General features: G+C 44.5%; 2 protein-coding genes across 3 annotated transcripts in view; one reads left to right on the forward strand and one right to left on the reverse strand.

The window, feature by feature from the left end:
• Positions 1-512: 512 nt before the first annotated feature.
• On the forward strand, positions 513-7,559 carry nrsn1 (neurensin 1). Of its 2 annotated transcripts, none has more exons than XM_058054028.1 (6): positions 513-654; positions 3,041-3,158; positions 3,228-3,320; positions 3,419-3,537; positions 3,914-4,101; positions 4,183-7,559. In XM_058054028.1, the coding sequence occupies exons 2-6, from the start codon at positions 3,060-3,062 to the stop codon at positions 4,299-4,301; spliced, it is 618 nt and encodes a 205-aa protein (XP_057910011.1). In that variant the 5' UTR covers positions 513-654; positions 3,041-3,059; the 3' UTR covers positions 4,302-7,559. The 2 variants fall into 2 exon arrangements, with proteins under 2 accessions (XP_057910011.1, XP_057910010.1); XM_058054027.1 differs by having other exon boundaries at positions 530-654; positions 3,044-3,158.
• A 2,183-nt stretch (positions 7,560-9,742) lies between these two features.
• Positions 9,743-20,063, reverse strand: part of LOC131105301 (doublecortin domain-containing protein 2-like) — a 15,658-nt gene continuing 5,337 nt past the window's right edge. Inside the window, exons 7-9 of the mRNA XM_058053285.1 lie at positions 19,433-19,616; positions 11,434-11,504; positions 9,743-11,127 (exon numbers count right to left, since the gene is read on the reverse strand). Coding sequence (XP_057909268.1) covers positions 10,153-11,127; positions 11,434-11,504; positions 19,433-19,616 — 1,230 coding nt within the window. The 3' untranslated portion in view covers positions 9,743-10,152. The remainder of the gene's footprint in view (positions 11,128-11,433; positions 11,505-19,432; positions 19,617-20,063) is intronic.

The raw sequence follows: 20,063 nt of genomic DNA on the forward strand, positions 1-20,063 counted from the left end.
TCATGAATATCATTCTACTTTGGCATGGACGACTTTTGAATTCATGACAAAAAGCCATTTATGAAGTCACCATAAAAAGTAGTCTTTATACACCAAAACCCTGGAAAATGATATAAAAAGACCCGAGTACATGATGTAAATGTTTTGGGAATGTATTGAATGTAATTACCTGAATCAAAAACACAATTTAGAATATAATAAGTGAAAGATTTTATGATATGAATGCATCTCTCTATCTACCTATCTCTCTCATTCATGCATTGCTTTGTTCAATCTTGAATGAGTGTCCCTGCCAGTCCCATCCAGTTATTGCCTGGTTATAAATATATATATATATATATATATATATATATATATATATATATATATATATATATATATATATATATATATATATATATATATACACTATATAGCTCTGAATCATCACGTTGTCATGGGACTGGCACATGCGCAGTAGACGAGAGCTTCTGAATCATGCACACAAACAAGAGACCCGGGGGAGAGAGAGAGAGAGGGGGGAGAGAGAGAGAGAGCGAGAGAAAGAGAGAGAGAGAGAGAGAGAGAGGGAGAGAGAGAGAGGCGCCTTCAGAGTGATGGGAGCCGGCCGAGCCAGCAGGAGCGAGTGATCAGTCTCCGAGCTGCTAATGACAGGTAAATTTGGGTAAATTTGGGTAAATTTGGGTAAATTTGGGTAAATTTGGGTAAATTTGGGTTGCAGTTTTTCCAAATATTCATTTTCATGCAACAACAAACTGTTCCTCTTGTTGACAACATCGTCGTTCCGTCGGCATGGTGTCAAATTACGTCTCTCTCATAACGTAACAACGGTAATTTTTAGGGGGGGAGGGATGGGGGGGGGGGGGTGTCAGCAGTTTTGCATTGAATGTGTGTGTGTGTGTGTGTGTGCGTGTGTTGTCATGTTGTAGATGGGATGTAATGATGAGATACAAAAGAGCAACCTAACGTCCTCCCAGACCCTGCAGTTCTGTGACCGTCGACTGCAGTTTGGCCCGGAAGTCTGGCGAATACAAAGCCTGTAAATGGAATTGATGAACGTAATGCGTGTCTATTTATGTCTGGTGGGGGGTGGGAAGCACGTATGCATGGGGTTACCTCATAGAGGTACTGTATGCTCTCAGATGAGCGTCACCTGTGACGTAGGCATATTTTCATGCTGGGGTCGTAATGGCGTTCAGCACCAAGGCCAGCTCACAACGACTTCTACGTTCACAATCTTTTGATTGTATTGTTTTTTTGAACGAGGACCTGATCGTAATCCAAACAGAGTTTAGTTATTTAGTGAAAAGCTTGTCCTTGCTACACACCTTTAGTGATGTACTAATGCAGTTTTCCTGGAATTTGGAATGAGAACTAATTTATCAAGACCATGTTAAATGTGACTTACTGTTCCATGAAATACTGAAATGATGACATGAAGTTTATGGGTGCAACAACCATCCATCCATCCACCCACCAATCCATCCATCCACCCATCCATCCATCCATCCATCCATCATCCATCCATCCACCCACCAAACCATCCACACATCCATCCATCCATCCATCCATCCACTCATCCATCCATTTCTATGCCGCTTATCCTCACTAGGGTATGGGTGCAACATTATCAATAAATTCTTATAGATCAGGTCACTTTAAGCAAATATATCAGGTTTTCTTGCTTGTGACTGACATCTGACAATCCCAATCCACGTTAACGTTCTTTTCGTCTACCATTTTGGTCAAATCCAAGGTGCACAATACTTAAATCAGGACACTAATATGAAGCCATACAACCAAACTGGTTTGGTAGTAATTCCTTTGCTTGTCCCATTGTTGCTGATGTTGATGTTTTGGATGACTATAACACAAGAAGGGTCCATCCACACCTCGGCCATGCCTGGTGTCCACATTTGTTGCCGCTGTTAATTCAAATTAGACCAACGTGCTTAGTAACCATTCCCCAATTGCTTTAATCACTTTTGCCTCTAACCAGACCTATTTTTATCTGGGATGAAATTATATTGATTGAATCCAGCAAGATGAAATCAATGAGTAATGACCAAGAAAAACTATTTCCATATCTCCACAGCATATTACCCCTTCTGTTGTGTTACTTGAGTTAATTCAGCTGAACAGGGATAGCAGATGATATTTCTGCAAGCTGACAAAAGCATAGAACATCATTATGCTCATATGCACAGAGGCAGTGAGTCATGGAGTACATGAATTCATCGACAATATTTCGTGGGAGAAAGTTAGTTTGGAGATACAAAGCAAGCCAACCAGCATCCTAGACCCGTCTCCACCAGGGTTGGACTGCACGTCAGGGGGAAAAATATTGGTGGCAAACCCCAGACATGTGAAAGTGAGGGTGCTGTGCAGCTATGGAACTCCTTGAAGCAGTTGGGGGGGGCAGGGTTTGCGCCAAGATCCTCCATCAAGCGGTCCTAATTGAGCCGTGTAGGAGTCCCAAGCCTATCTTTACAAACTGGGATACTGCTACCCGTCTTCTTCAAGGGTACTTCAACTGGTCTATAAAGGACCTGGGGGGCTCGACCCTAACCCCGAATATGTGTCCCCATCAAAGAGTCAAACTAACATGAGCCTTACGTCATTTCCAGCAAGACACCAAATTTCCTCTCAGAATGATCCAATGTTGTTATTATATTAACGTGGTGACATAGCAACACTCGCCTAATCTCGTTCAACCTCTGACTGACAACTTTTGTCCATAGTACATGTATGTTATATTAAATGTTGTATGTATGAAAGAAATGAATAGAAAAGTGCAAAGTTCTCTGACAATAGCGCATCTCGTGCGTATAATCATTTCTCAACAATCCAAAACACATCATTAATATTCAATCCACTTGCACATGTACGGTCTGTTGGTTAGTTAACGTTTGGCTAGCGAGTGGGAGGGGTTAAATGTGCTCGCTGGTGCGTAGATGTATAATATGAGGATGCTAATCATGCTGGGGGCAAAGCCGCGTGGGCGGCGTCAGTCATGCATTACTATCTGTGTTTGCTCAAGCAGGCAGACAGACGTGAAGATGGCGTCTTGCTCAGAGATCTGTGGGTCTGAGTATGGCGAGCAAGCCCAAGTCAGCGGGAACTACCAGCAGTATGGCGTCCGCTCCTACCTACACCAGGTAGAACTCAATCACAAACGTCCACCCAAAGAACGGACATGAACGATAGAAAATGTCTTTGTTATCCAGTTTTACGAGGAGTGCACAGCCTCCATCTGGGAACGTGATGAAGATTTTCAGATTCAGAGATCACCTAGCAGGTGGAGCTCTTTACTCTGGAAGGTGAGATTGACCTTGAGCAAGTTCAAGCAGAAACGAAGGTTGGCATCATGACATTTAAAACAACATTTGAAAATATTTGATGATTTTTCCTACCTCAGGTCTGTCTCGCGTTTGGCACTGTGATCCTGTTCGCTGGCCTGGTTGTCATCGTGGTGGGCTATGCTACTCCGGCTAGGATTGAAGCATTTGGGGAAGACGATCTCCTTTTTGTGGACAGGTACCTGACAACATGGCTTGGAGTTATACTGGCTCAGAGACAGGATTGTGTACTTAGGAGTCCTGACTGCCGTTTGTTGCCATTTTTATTATATATGTTGGATATATTTATTAGCTTGTATGCTAGCATGGCCCATCCAAACCGTGCCACTTGATTACACTGAATCGTGTCCTAAGACTCGATGTAACAAAAGTAAACAAAAGAAAACCCCGGGCAGGGAAGGGTGGCACACTGGTAGGCCGAAGTTAATCAAGTATTTAATCCCAGAATAACTGAAATAATCCCCCCCCCCCCCCCCCCCCCCCCCAACAACAGGGGACCAACCAAAGAAGAACCCTCTAAACCGGGACATAAAACTTTTCTCTTTTTTCAACAGCCAGGCCGTCAGTTTCAACCGTGCTCTGGATGTTTGCAAACTGACGGGGGCCGTACTCTTCTGTGTGGGGGGCACGTCGATGGCTGTCGGGTTCCTGTTGTCTGCGTTTGCCAAAAGCTACTCCAAAGAGGAATTATATCTGCAACAAAAGTTTAAGGAAAGGCTGGCTGATCTGCAGTCAACAGTTGGTAAGGTTGTTCCTGATGTTGGTGCCTTCCAGCGTCCTCCATGGCTAACATGGCTGACCCCACTCCTGGCTTCCGTCACAGGCACGCCCATAATGAGAGCACCAACTCCCGGGGAAGGAAAGGTGCCAGTCACACTCTCCAAAGTCCAGAACATCCAGCCCGTCAGCCCCAAACCAGAGACCCGACAGCAGTCTGGCTGAAGGGGGGTACAAATACTGGGTGTATGTTGAGTACCGTGATGGGGTACCAACTGGGGGTGAGTGTACAGTGGATCCCCGGACATTCGACATTCAGCATTCACGGCCTTGCACATTTCGGGCTTTTTGGTCCAAAAACTTTTTTTTAATTTGATTTTCTTCAGAAAATAGGTTGTTTAAAAAAAACCTAATGTGTAACGTGATAATACCGGTAAGATGTACAGCATACATGTACCACCGTTCAAAGCCCCCACTTTTTACATGTTTATGTCTTTATACTTCACTGCTGTCGTTTTTTGCCAAGCGTTGAGATATCCCACTTTGTCCGGCGGCCCTTGAACGCTTCTTAGTTGTTGTGAGGTACAAAGGTGAAACTTCACCGTGACTCCAGTTCCATCTGGTCGTCAGTCGTCTTATATTGTCATTCATGAGTGGGGAGCACCTAAACATGGTAGATGTGTGGTTCATGAACGCAGCTTCCTGGGATCCGTTCCACCATAAAACGTAAAAGGGCCACGTGGGGATCTACTGTACTTGGCATGTCAGAAATGAAAGGTGTCTTCACCTAAACGGTCACCTTGCATGACTGATGCTCACCTTCCTCCATTTGTTTGACACAATTCAATATCAGGATGACAAAGTTTAGCGTAGACGTAAAATGAAACATCCATGTGTGCCAGACGGCTTTAGCATCACAGAGCGGTTGTAAGCGCTAGCCACCAACCCACACAGGAAAGAAGACGACAAACAAAGCAAGCCGAGAATAAATCAATAGAACGCAGCTACTGAACAAGCTAACATCTTTTTAAAATGGCGCCACATTGTGTTTGAGGGGAACAGCCGCCATTATTGATGATTAACGTCCATTTGAGGACCAGAAAGAGTCACAGCTGAGTAGAAGGCTATTCAGGCTTTCCACTCAAAGTCACCAGCATTATACACTATACTGTATACTGTATGTACAGTATATACTCTATACTGTACATATGTATAGCAACAAGGAATTGTTGGAAAAGTTAGTCAGTATGGTCTGAACTTCCAATTGTCACATCTTCCACCTAGTCTTCTTCGGTACCTCTGGCTGGATTTGTAAGACCAATTAACGTAAGGAAAGGTCTTGGGTATTGGATGATGATTTGTGTCGCATCTTCTGCTGCCTTCGATGTTTGCAGACACATGGGCACACAGGTTGTTGGTCAAAACATGAATGTTTGTCATAGTTCCCAAATAAAAGCTTTAGTCATGGAGCACTAGAAAACCGTAGTGCTATTACAAATTTCCCCACTGAGGGACGAATAAAGGCATATCTTAATTGTAGGCCAGAAAAATACAGTAACAGTACGGGACAATGATTATTCTGTATAACCATAACAGTTAATAATAATGCTATTTTATTGTGGGTTTGTCTTAATGAAAACCTTTTGGGGAATTTTGTGAGACAATATTGACAATCCTTACGTGAGACATGAACACACGTTTCTCTTTTCTGCACCTTGTAAATCGTGAAAACTGCTAGCACGAGGCAGCTAATAATGCAGTGTCATGGATTCACCTACTTCACCCATAAACCCCCCCAGCATGTTTGTGACCATGTAGAAACAAGAATTTTGGTCATTTTAAGCATTACTGGCGTTCCCTTCTTAGGCTCTTTGGTTCCACAGAGTCCATCATAACGACCGCTACGTCCGTCAAAAACAGGGGCATAGAGAACGTTTGCTTCCACTAATCATGGCAGACTCCTTTACACCCCCCAGGCAGAGTTAATGTTGCTGGGTGCGAGGCAGATCCAGCTTGAGTGAAACATGAAGTCATTCTCATAAGTTAGCATGTAGCACAAGATAAAACCATAATGAAACAGTCACTTAAACGTCCGCTCTGGCTGGATGCCGACTGATGGTCTGAGAGCTAACGAGCATCTAGCTAAGTGACGTGTGACGTACTAATTTATCCAAACTCACAGGCGATGCAGAAGATCCAGTAGCTGACGTTACCTGTCGGTCGTGGCCCGAGGCATGGTGTCACTACACCAGAAAAGTAGTTCTTCTGCGGTCGCTCCTACAATGACATTGTCGCTGTAGTTCGGTTAATATGCAGCTCACGTTTTGGCAATTATTTTTAGAAGGTTTTATCGGTGCAATACGGGCTTCTCATTACGTGTTTCTTTCTTTGGATTGCACAAAACGTGAAAGACGTATTTTCATGTCTCACATGATGGACAAAATTCCATAAAGGTGCAGCCAATCAGCAACCAGAACGCACTCATTGATCATCTCATACACCAAGTCAAGAGTTCAAACCTCCAACCTCCGTGACGCATATGCAACATTTTACTATGAATGCCAATCAGCTTCCTTTACACTTGTGTGATCAATAAAGTTTTGGGTGACACATGGGGACATTTTTATTTCTATATATGTCATTTCCTGTTTAACTTCAAGCACATCATAGATTGACCAATGTCTGTTCACGGATTGCGTTTGACTTCGGAAGTTCGGAAGGTGCCAGAAGAGGAAGATACCCAGCATGCTTAGTGGGAGTGGTTGGGAGCAACTATTTTAAGAACAGTTTGAGCAATACTGCTTTAGAATCACAACACGGTATAGTTCCTTTCCAAATGCCGTTTAGTTGTCTTTACGTGATTTTCTTGCATCACTGCTGGAGGTCCCTTAAGCAAACCCACATTAGGAATGAGAACCTTCATGTAAGTTCAACTTTTATGAAGATTTGCGATGCCACAACCCCCCCCCCCCCCCCCCTTCACTCGCCAAGTTCAATATGGTTTGTTTTCACACCGACACAAGGCTATGCTCGTAGACACTAACTAACTAACTAACGATCAATATCGTAAATGTTACCCAAACATGCGGAAGATGTTCCAGACCAAACACCAAGATGTTCAAAGGCTTGTTCCCCTGCACCCCCATTGCACCCCCATTGTAGTCAGGGAGCTGGCGAGTGATCAATATATGTGCTCACTAGTAGTTCCATGCTGTGAATTGTGTATTCATTGTATTCATCCTTTCATCCACCAAAGGCTGGATTCCATATTGAGTATATTTTTGCTGTAACTACCAAAAAAGATGTTATTCCAGGTTGAATCTTGTATTTTAATTAGACTCATTAGACTTTGAGTGTGCCTCCCCATGTACGTTAAGTGTGCATTCCCCAATAGGAAAGTGCAAAGCATAAATAAGAAGAGTATATAAATATCCATCATGCACTATGTCTATTTTCAAGGATAATAAAAGTGAAATATTTGCAGGCCAACATTGTGTGACACTGTGCTTCTGTCCACACATTGTGCATCTCCAGTTCATCTGCAGGACGTGAACTGCTTCTCTCACACTCCATTACTTTGTTGGCGATACATTCTGATGAAGCAACGATCTCCAAGCTTTCATTAGGCTACGAGTCTTCACCGCAATCCATCAGGAAGGTCATTTGGAAGGGGAGGTATTGAATAATAAGTGTGTTATTCGGGGTCTCGTTAACTCCGCCAAGCACACGCTAAAAGGGACCCCTGCACTAGATAAGACAAAATGGATGGCATATTGGGAAATAGCCCCCATAGGACGATCACCTTGAGCAGTCAGAAGTGACTCATGGCGACACGCGCAATGATGACTCACGAGCACCAAGACTGCACGGATGGCAAATTAAAAAGAAAAGTTGCTGGTGGGAGACAGCGAGGCCATCGCCCACATGGAATCTAATAACGCTTGATGGCAAGATGGCTGCCGATGGCCTCAGGTTTGGTTTTCATTGGAATTAAGAGGCCTTCCTTCCTTCAGTTTTCTGCTATTTATCCTGTTCAGGGTCGCAGGAGCCTACCCTGGCCGACTTTGGGCTGGTGGCCCATCCAGGGTGTTGTCCTCCTTTTGCCAGGCGTCCACCGGCCCACAAGCCTGGGGGGAAAGTATAGAACATGGATGGGTGGCTCGAGTACGGACTACGTATGCCTGACATGTTTGATATGTTCCATTGATTGCATTTTCTACTTTGGCTAAAACCTAAGACACCTAGGCTCTGATACTTGTCAAAATGTTACCAAAATGACGTTTTTGATTGGCATGGAGTCACTCTCGAAGACTGTTTGACCCCACCCACACACCCGCATCGGCCGTGGGAAACTTTCAGGTGCAATAATAATCAAAAAAGACACATACAAAAAAATGTCAATAACTACATCACATTCCATGTTCATGTTGGTTTGTTTCATCCGACCTTTCTCACTTGTCCGACGGTCCTTGAATACACCGCAGTTGAGTTCTCCGACACTGCACAGATAACTTAGACTGTATTTTTCTCCTTCAGCTTCCTTCAGCTTCCACCTCCAATGCTTTGATGACATTATTGAGCGCTAATATGCATATTTGTCACATCATACTACACACAGTAGCTTCATCATCTTCTCCCTGACAACAACTTCAGGCTTGTACTGATCCTGAATGGCTTGTATTCATTTGGGATCAAAGGTTCATGTCCTGTATGTCTTGTTTGATACCCCCCCCCCCCAACACACACACACACGTTCATAATAATACTCAAGTTAAGTTAACCAAACCGTTTAATCATCATCAACAGATTCCTGCACTCAGTGGTTAAATGGTTTTACAGAGAAAATATTGAAATGATCTTATCTTATCTGAAATTGTAATATCATAATGTAATGTAGCATCTTTTTATGCTTACAGTGTGAAGTCGTTGTTTCGTGAAACTTTTGTTTTCTTTAGCTTCAGGAAATCGCACACATGCTCTCTTCAATGAATAAGTCACATCACTTAAGTCAGCGTACTAATTCCTAGATAAACATAACTTTCATAAGTCAAGATTTCACCAAACGTTCCATCAACAGGAAAGCACTCGCTGGCATCATCAGCTAATGATCATCACCATCATCACCATCATCACCATCATCACCAATCTAAGGTGCCGGTGGTTACTTCATGTCTTTCCAAACATCCGAGCACCAGTCAACAGTCCACGTTCAAAGTTAAAGCAACATCGTGCTACTATTAGCGTTGACTTCCTAGCCAGCTAATGCGTCTTTTTTAAGGTTTGCTAGAAAACATGAACGCTAGCTCTGAAGCTAACCGGGTTTTATTTTCTGATTATTTGCTACTTCTCTGCCTTGTTGTTTTGATTAAATGTAGATTACCATCAGAACATCCCAGCATCTTCATTCCGTAGTCCAATCCTTTGGATGTTAGCATTCCAAGCATTCCTTGTACGCTGGTGTGAAGAACTGTTCGCTGATTTATTCTTTTTTGCGTGTTTGTCACACTTCTATGTTTCGTTTAGTCAATGACAACACAACTGGTGAATTGATGATGAATTGAAGTCCATGAAGCCATTTGTAGGGCTTTAGGACTCCAGAGAACCACAGTGAGAGCCATCATCCACAAATGGTGAACACATGGAACGGTGGTGACCCTTCCCAGGAGTGTCTGGGAAGGGTCACCTGGGAAGGGTCACCTGGGAAGGGTCACCTGGGAAGGGTCACCTGGGAAGGGTCACCTGGGAAGGGTCACCAGGTCACCTGGGAAGGGTCACTGTGGAGTGTCCTCCACAGCTGGAAGAGACTCATTGCAAGTTATGGCCAACGCTTGATTGCAGTTGTTGCTGCCAAGGGTGGCCCAGCCATTTTGTAGCTTTGGGGGGGAAGCACACAGGAACTTGGACCTTTGGGTTTGTTTCCTCCCTTAATAATGGAAAGTTCCATATTCATTTGTGTGACCTTGACTAATATTTGCATTTGTTTCATCATCTCAAACGTTGAAGGATGACAAACATGCAGGAAAAAAGAAATCAGGAATCAGCGTCGGTCTCCGTGTCCTCGTTATTTCTTCTTCTGCTATTGACTTTTTTCTTGGTCACGTTGCTTTTTGTTCTCATTCTCATCCTCATCATCGTCATCTTTAGGAATGGGATCTTTGGTATTACTCTTCATGTTTTGGTCCTCAGAAGATGGAGGTGACTTATTCTCACCCTTGCTCTCGTCTGTGACTTCATTATCGTTGGCGACTTCCTCTTCACGCTCCTCTGCCAGCTCTTTCTCATTTTCATCAGCATCCTCATCATCGCGCTCATCCACAGACTGCTTTTTCACGTCATCTGCATTGTCCTCATAACTCTCATCTGAATCCTGACCTTCATCTGCTGCCACACTGACATCTTCATTCTTGCCCTCACTCTCGGGTGCAACAGACTCCAAAACCTCTTTATTCTCATCTGAGATCTCATTTCTCTCCTCCGGGGCCTCCTCATTGTCAGCTGGAATCTCCTTAGTCTCCACTAAGGAATCCTTACTCTCCTCTAAGTCATCCTTACTCTCCTCTAAGTCATCCTTACTCTCCTCTAAGTCATCCTTACTCTCCTCTAAGTCATCCTTACTCTCCTTTAAGTCATCCTTACTCTCCTCTAAGTCATCCTTACCATCATCTAAGTCATCCTTACTCTCCTCTAAGTCATCCTTACCGTCATCTAAGTCATCCTTACCATCATCTAAGTCATCCTTACTCTCCTCTAAGTCATCCTTACCGTCATCTAAGGCCTCGCTACTCTCATCCAAAGCCTCTCTACTCCCAACCTCCACTTCCTTGGCATTCCCTGCCTGCTCCTCAGAGACGTCTTCATCATATTCAGTCTTTGCTGCCCCGGTTTCATCCTCCGTGTCTCCCTCTGCTTGACCACGCGTCTCCTTATCTGCTTCTTCTTCTTTACGACCATACGTGTCCCTGTCAGCCGTATTTGGATCAGAGGCTTCCTTCCTTTCTTCAGCCTTTTCGCCGTTGTCTACTGATGCTTTTGGATCATCTGATGTAGGTTCCTGCAACATCACACCAACAACTTATTGTACCACTTCATAGTATTTGGGTTGTTTAACAAGAAATCCTTACGTTATACAGAAACATAAATACATCTCAATCATCGCTCGCACGCTAGGACTTAAGGGCACACACTTCCCCCACGATGAACTGAACGATATTAAACGTGTGCATGGACAGTTATACTATGGAATATAATATGGAAACCAAAAATATAATAATGTATAATAATAATGTTGGATGAAAGGCTGCCTTCAGACGGCATTGCACCAGCATCCCTTCCTGGTGTGTCATGGTCACTAGCGTACCTCCTCAGCTGGCTGGTCTTGAGGAGATCGGCTATCAGCGTTTCCATCCTCAGTCTTTGAATCAAGGTCATCTGAGGACAAAGAGAGAAAATGGGGGGGGGGGGGGGGGTGAATCCAGACAAATATGATTGATTAAATATGATTCCATTTATCTTCTTAGCCAAGACCAAGTACTTCTTCAAATCTTGAAGGCCACTTCGTGTTCTGAGTAGTCTTCAAACCTGGTAGTCTAAAGTTCTCATCCGTTCTGACTGCCTTCTCTTCTCAAGTTGAATGAGCTAAGAGTCATGGAATAACATGTATCCTGTTTTCCTTCGCCCCCTGAAGTATACACAGACGCGGCACAAGAGCGACACCCGGTGGTCAGGAAGGAAAACACCCCCAATGCCATGCAAGTAAACAACACGCTCAGACAATGGAATTGTTCCAGGGAGACCCAGTAAACATTTTAAAAGCTCTCAGGGGAAGGATCACGTCAGGGAAGCTGAAAGGCGGAGGCAGATGAAAAGCGTAAATGTCATATGAATGCTGTCATTATATTCAGCGGCGCGGAATGAGTCAGGTTCCTTCTGCTTTATGTCCGCCATCTACTCTTTATATGGATGTACGTGTGTGTTTGCTCACATTAAACAAACAATACATCATCGTTTCACCTTGGAACATCTCCTCTAAATTCCCATTGCTGGAAAACTGGCTGAAATGTGTGAAACACAGTTGGAGTCATCGCCATGGTGACCACAAATCATCACCATTAGTGGTCTGAAATGTCCAGCCTTTGCCTCTCTGTTCACACTGCAATACCTGCGTTACCTGACTGGAAGAGCGGCCATTTCTACTTGGGGGCATTTTCACGACGCCATGACGGTCATCATGCTAAGTGTTTGGATTTGGATCATTTATGTATCTTATGGAAATAACACGACGCCAACCAAGAATAAAGACATCGTTCTGCAACACAACAACTAATAATTGGCTGGTTGATTCCAGTCAATCAATAAGGGAAAGCCAGTTTGCTGGATTCTAAAACCAAGCTTTTACAGCAAAGATCATCAAAGACCTGAGCGGAATCAAACCTAAGTGCCAGTCGAGGAATACAACTTTTGGCTAAACACCGTAATTACACACGTGTTTGAAAACACGGCATGGATGTGGAGTTTCAAATCAGGAATGAACAACACAAGAAAGACAAAATAGAGCAGCCTAATTCCTAATTCATGTCGGAATTAATTCACTTCTTCATTTAGCAGCAGAAGCAGGAATGGACCTGATGGAGATGAGACAGTTTAGGAAGACGAAATTTCAAAAGCAAAACTGATTGAGGTTTAACGACGTTGGAAGATGAAACGTTACGGTAATAATAACAGAGCTCTTTAAGAATATTTTATGGAAGTAGCTCATATTCTTCCCGTGATGAGCGCATGGAGGAAGGAGATGAGAAGCTAAGCGGGTCCATCATTGAAGGCCAGGATAGACTTTGGATTACTTTGCACTGCAACACTAAAATAGTTGTATGGTGACACGTGGGTGTGTTTTATCTTCATGAGAAGGTCAAATAATGTTCCCTCGTTCACACACACCGTGTCAGCTCAGCCTGCGCAGACCTGTCAGTCAAAGCCAAGAGAACACATCAGTCAAGTCAACCAAGGACGTAACAATTGGGAAATACTTGCTAAATCCTCATTTAGACAAGACACAATAAAACACAGATTTCAGATACACAACCTTAGCAATGGGACTTCTCATTGGCCTCACAGCCAGCTAGCAGGCCCCCAGTTCTGATTGGTTGACCAGAGCAAAGGTATTTGATGCCTATAAGACACCCACCATGACATCTTTGGTGAGTAGATGTGTTTTAGTTCCAAGTATTTCCATGAATTTCTTGGTACTTCCTTTACTGTGTGAAACGTCCAATGGATCAATTGTGATTGACACATCCAACGCATGGTTGATCAACCTATTTCCTTTCAAGAGCCAGCACACAAGGAGATGTTTCCAGGATGTTAGCATTTTATGTTAGCATTTTATTTTCAAAAGATGGGCCCCAACCATCACGGAACTGAAAGCCTGTAATCTCATTCCCGTCCTTACGGTACGGCTTCTCACCTCTCCAAGACTGCAAGGAGGGATGCGGAATGCTGCAGATGGACATTCAAACCATGCATCTGCCCCCGACTTTTGCCGTGTAGAGGCAAAGTGTGACCAGAAGCGTGACGTGTCGCTTCACAACGTTTAGCGAGCTAAAGCAGATACAACGCTCTCACAATCATGCAACCAAATGAGAAGTTTCCCAGAATGCTGCGTTGTCTTTGAGAGATGTTTTTACGAGCAGTGATGTCATCGTATTGAGAGCAAGCACACACACACATGCACGCACACACACACACACACACACACACAAAAGCTAATTCTGCATTTATGACTTTAACTCCCCAGTTTACGCAGCGGCGTCGTGATGTAGCACTTAATGAAGCTAAATCACCGGCCGCCATCATCATGCAGCCCAAAGTGTATTTCTTGTTTACGCCCGGCTGGGCGACTCCACCAAGCGCACGGCTGAGTTATGGTGGTGTGTAAAACAACATGGACGCTAACTCTGAATGGCAATTAAAAAATGTTGCCACTCAGCAAGTGAGGCTGCGTTCACTGACCGGGTCCCGTTAAAACATTTCATGAGCGTATATCCTGAATCCACAAGAGACTCTCGGCTTGTTTACGCTGATTTGACACGCTGAGAAAAAAACAAATCCATCTGCTGCGTTTAAACGCTGATGGATTTGCTGCTCCATCTGTTAGCGTCTCTCGCTCACGCACACCGATGCCCGCTTCAGTTTTACTACATGTACTTCATAGGATTGCAATACTTATAATGAGCGCATTCAGCATATCGGTCAAGTTCGGGTTTTCAAGATCACATCTTCTGCATCTATCTATCATTCTTAAACCTGGAATTATTATCATCACGTTAATAATACCGCTGGCTCATCGTTTCATCTTGGGAGCATACAGCGGAAGCTAGTCGGGAAGGAAGCGTTCATCTTTACTGTAACCTGGTAACCATGGTAACTACTAACTACGCTCTAAAAGTCACCAAAACGTTTACACAATGACCTCAGGCACATCCAGGCAAGCCACGCCTGCTATGACAACACACCGAGGAACCGTGCAGCGCCCCCAAGAGTCACACGGAGTCTACCGCTCCTTGGAACTTTAGTCTGACCTTTGACCTCCAAAATAGGTAAGCCACAAGATAACTTTTTTGATATGAACTAAGATGCCTGGACACCCAAGGCTCTTGGAATCGGGGATAAGCATGTGGAGGACGCTAGGCCTTGATAGCATGTCAATGTGGGTTGGGGCGTAAATACATACAGTATGTACAGTATGTACAGTATGTATAGTATGTACAGTATGTACAGTACGTGCAGTATAATTTTAAAACCATGAGTCAAGTCAAATCAAATGAAATAATGGACATAAACATAACATAACAAAGCATATTTCCTGACAGCAAACTTGTATTTCGGTCAATGCCGCGTTATGCAAAACAGATGCCCGTCAAGGACCATAACTGGTCCGCTCCAGCATTCATCTTGCTTAATTGCAAGATCTTGCCCTCGGTGCATAAAAGCTGTTTGAGTGTTGGGCCCAGATTTGAACAAACCTTGTAGAGTCAACAGAGTATCTAGATTAAAATGACAGACATGAGGAAAATGTGTCAGAGCCTCCACTCGGCATGTCACACTCACACATCTCACACCCAGTCATGTGTCACATGTGAAACACTTGTTAGCAGATTAATGTGGCAGATTAGCGCCGCCACCCCGCATTTAATCCCCTAATCCTGCATCAAAGGGTCATGGAGAACCTTTACTGCTGCCGTGAAAAGACCGGATAAAGGAAGCAAAAGAAAGGCCAATTGGGAAGGATGGATGTTTTTCCAGTACGACACAAGACACACACACACACACACACACACACACACCTACACACTAAATCATGTCAATGTTGCCGTCACTCATCCTCATTTGAACACAGACGCGCCATATTTGTCTTTGGGGATGTGCCCCCCGTCTCCCAAAGCCCTGCTCCCCTCTGACAGGCGCTATAGATACATATGCTAACATGGCTAATTCCCTCTGGCAGGATCGCATTTTATGACACCAGAAGCATTTGGCTGATCTGGTTGGATGACTTGAGCGTTGAAGAAGTCACACGCGTACGTGTACATACACAGCAGGCTTCCTCGGATTATATTTACATTTACATTCTATGACACACACTTTGGATTGTGGTTCAACTGCAGTGGAAAGTTCAACACGCCTGAGATTTTACATTCAGAAATGGAGGACAAGATGAGGAAGGTAAGAAGGTCACAGGAGTCCAATTCAGAGACAATTATAAATAATTGTAATGATTGGGCCAGATAATTACTTCTTGCCCTCATGCATAATGGTGGCAGTAGTCTCATGGTCTCATGGTCTCATGGTCTCATGGTCTCATGGTCTCATGGTCTCATGGTCTCATGGTCTCATGGTCTCATGGTCTCATGGTCTCATGGCCTCATGGTCTCATGGTCTCATGGTCTCATGGTCTCATGGCCTGGGGCTGCATGAGTGCTGCTGACGCTGGGGAGCAGCTGCGGTTCACTGAAGGAAACACAAACTGTGAGGGTTATCATTAGCATGGCATAGCTAGAACTGCTAGCTATGTGTTTATTTAGATTGGGGGGGGGGCAGTAAAGCTATTGGGAGATTTTGGATATGCTTCTATAGTAAGTTTACCCAAAGATCAAGATATCATCCATTCATCCATATTTCCATTCATCCATCCATGCATCCATCCACCCATCTATCCATCCATCCATCCATGCATCCATCTATCCATCCATCTTTCCATCCATCTTTCCATCCATCCATCCATGCATCCATCTTTCCACCCATGCATCCATCTTTCCACCTGTCTTTGTTTTTGTTGGTCTACATCTTAGAAAAGATTGTGTTTCTGTGGTCACCTTCCACTTCTGTCCAGAAAGGAAATAAGCCTGGTGGACATAATGCGGCTCCATTTTGGGACATACGGTAAATTGAATTGGCTCCTGCTGCATTAAAAGGTGGGGCCGCGTTGATAAAAAGGTTTTTGTGTAGAGCGAATGTCCTTGAGGCTTCACAAACGGCCCTGCCTCGACCGGCTCCATTTGAACGTCACTCAACACATTTAGGACCTCCAAGAGGTCCGACACAAAGGGGCCGTAGTATGTCTTCACAGACACGTTGGCAAAGCAGACCTTGGTCTATTCCTGACTGGGTTTCCTCCCTTGAATGTAAAATACTAAAATACCAACCATCACTGAGTCCAAAGGCCTTGATGACATGAGGAAGTGTAATGGCAGATGTTGTCTTTGTGGTTTCCTGTGAAGACTCCATCTTTAAATGTCTCCACAAAGGTTTGCTCTTTACTTTGGTTTGTGTTGCTACTTTCAGTGCAACGGGAAGAAAGTTCTACTACGTGTCAAGTGACATTTACTTATGAGCCACTAAAATAAATCAACAATCAATCGACTTATTTTGTTGGCTAAATAAGTCGATATTTGTCCAGCCTCACATTGGATAGAGTACGTTTCGGTTAGAGTCGGACCTTCTGGAAGAGATGAATGAAGCTACCCAAGGTTCCTCTGCATTAGATCACTCTGTAAAATTGTTCACTCACGACACAATCCAGGTCCTGGCCTTTAGAAGTTCTAAAATGAGGATGGGGGGACCAAATGACAAAAATCGACGAGTGGCTGTGCAAACGTGGGACCTTACCAAGCCTGAAGTGCAACTGCATTATAACCAATGCGTGTCGTGTTCAAATCACACTTCCATCAAGATGGCAGTCTGTCCGTCTGTACAGCAGTAGACGGCATCCTTGCTTCTCCACCTCCATTACCTCACCTTCCCCTCATCTTGGTCATATCTGCCGGCCTCGTCTTCCTCAACTAAAAGGCTCTTTTGTTGATTTTCAGAGCAGCAATTTGGTCCCAGCAAGGGGCACAGACAAGTTCACTTCTGCTTTGATGACTCCAAATGGAGAGATTAACCAAATGACGGGCAATTATCCAAAGCCTAGCATCTCCTGGCCTTCAACACGTTCATGCATTCTCCCTCCCAACACTCAGGCTATTCATCATATTTGATTGCACACGCTCCGTTTCCAGCTTCCATCTGCCTTCCTCTTTATGTTCACCTTACATAACATCCCTTTCACTATACTACACCACAACTTGAACACATCCTCCCAATAAACCACTTATTCTGCTGCCGTTGCTCATCAAGTGGAAGTCGAGAAAAGCGGACATGTTTTGGGGGAAAAACACCCCGATTGCATTTCAATTTGTCTCCAGAATCAAACATGGGGGGGGGGGGGGGGGGTTGAGAAAGAGAAAAACACACTGAATGACCTTTGCTGCATGAGTTGTTGCACTACCCCCCCCCCCCCCCCCCACTCCGCTGTCTTCACTGTCACTTGCTGTGTTCACTCTAATGAAGCAGAAAAGTCGGATGCTTTACGAGACATCCAGCAGAAACCGCTGGATTGTTTTCTTCCCTTGCCCCCCCCCCGATTGACAGCCAATCAGCCAATAATGGCGACACCCACAAAAGGTGACCTGGCCAACGCTGAACAGACGCATAATCATCAAATTCAGGGTCGCTGTATCTTATTTGTCATCGTTCACATTTCTCTATTTATTCCCCAGCGCCTCCTGTTGGTCACCAATATCGTTAGCATGACTTTTAGCATGCTAACTTTTTCTTGTAAGGGTCGAGCTTCACAGCATCTTCCTGCTGCGTTACTTCCACAACCTCTGCCAGTCAGACATCTTTTTGTGTCTTTGTACCTTTTGGCTTTGTTTTTACTTTTCCCATCTGAGGGGGCCACGGGGGGGGGGGGGCTTCCTCCAAGAGAGAATAACACCTCGGAAAAGTTGACATACGTTCCGGATCACTGAACGTCGAGGCTATTGAACGCCATGCTTACTGGGGCCCTAAATTGGACCAAAACTATGACATCAAAGATAAATATCCTCTTTTGAATGTAATATTTAGCTCTCGTTATTTGATATTATTATTATTATTTTTATTGTCCTTTCTACTTTCTTTGCTAATCTTTATTTTCTTCATTTTCATAATTTTTCAAATGATTCTAATTCTGTTAACGTGAATGAAGTGTGAATGGTTGTTTGTCTCTATGTGCCCTGCCATTGGCTGGCCACCAGTCCAGGGTGGCCCCGCCTCTCCCACAGTCAGCTGGGGTAGGCTCCAGCATACCCCTCGCCAGTGAGGATAGGCAGCATAGAAGATGGATGGATGGACTCGTTTAGAATGTTGTCTTCTCAGCAATCTGCTTGCTTTTCTTTGTGTGGGGTCTGCCCAGTGCCCCCCAAGGGGACCAGTAAATGTCACGTAGTCTTCTGCGATTCTAATAACAATCAGATGCCTCAAATGAACGTTTTAAAGCATTTCAACAAAGAAACACGCACACGCCTTTTCTTAAATGGCGAAAGGCTGATGAAAGATGACAACACAGCCAGCATGGATGATGCTGTGCGAGTCGTGCTGCATTAGAGGTCACATGGAGGTCATCCGTAGCCTGTCGAGTCCCCTTATCTGTAAACTTCAAATGAGCGTGCTTTAACCGGAATTGTGGGCATATTTACGATATGAGAGCAAAGTGAAGATGACGTAATGTGTTTCTTGTAAAAGTGTTGAATGTCATCATGCCAGCCAGACCTTCCTCTAGCTGCCGCGGAGCAACAGCGCCTCTTAGTGGCCTCTTAGGAACACAGCAGGTTACCTAAGATTCCAGGGTATGAGCATTACATCATCAGACTTGAGGCCGTTTGCACAGCGAGATCAATTTCATGGAAGTGGAAGCAAAGAAAGAAATGGCAGATGGGGCGACATTTAGTGATGTGAAATAGTAAAAGTATTGGGATAAAACGTGTGTTTTGGTGTATTACCATTGTCACAGAGGCCCAAGGTTACGCTCTGTCCGCTCCTCTTCTTCCTGAGGGAGAGGAGTCTGGCTTGGGAGATCTCTCTCACGATGGAGGAGAGGTGCTCCTTGTTGCTGCCACTGTGGCTCGGAGGCGAGGCCTTCCATTCACTCCCTCCGCTGTCACCGTGACGACCCCCTGACTTGCTCTGGAGGAATCAGACGCCATCAGTTTGTGTGGCAAACACTACAGAAATAGTGATCACTTCTAAGTATAAATAATATAGTCATAATAATAACTATATTATGTACAAAATATGAGGAGCAACCATACAAAAAATATGTCTCTAATTTAACACAATTTCGTGGCGCAGCCTAAGGTGGCGCACCCCGTGCAGTGGTAATCTGGTAGACCGGGCTGCAAAAAGATGGGCGTGGCGGCGCACCACGGGAGGTGTCCACATTTTCAGCTTGTCGCAGTGAACATTTTGTGACAAAACAGTGCGCAGAAGGTGCGCTGACAGCTCGCCAGCTCCAACCTGGTCTATTCTCGGCACAGGCGAAGCGCACCCGGCGTAGCAGTAAAATGGCTGACAGGCGCACTGCGCACACACGTCACCAAAACCTCGCAGGCAGGTTTTTCAGAGTGTCGCGCA

This window comes from Doryrhamphus excisus, chromosome 17 (assembly GCF_030265055.1).
Source record: "Doryrhamphus excisus isolate RoL2022-K1 chromosome 17, RoL_Dexc_1.0, whole genome shotgun sequence".
NCBI classification, from domain to species: domain Eukaryota; kingdom Metazoa; phylum Chordata; class Actinopteri; order Syngnathiformes; family Syngnathidae; genus Doryrhamphus; species Doryrhamphus excisus.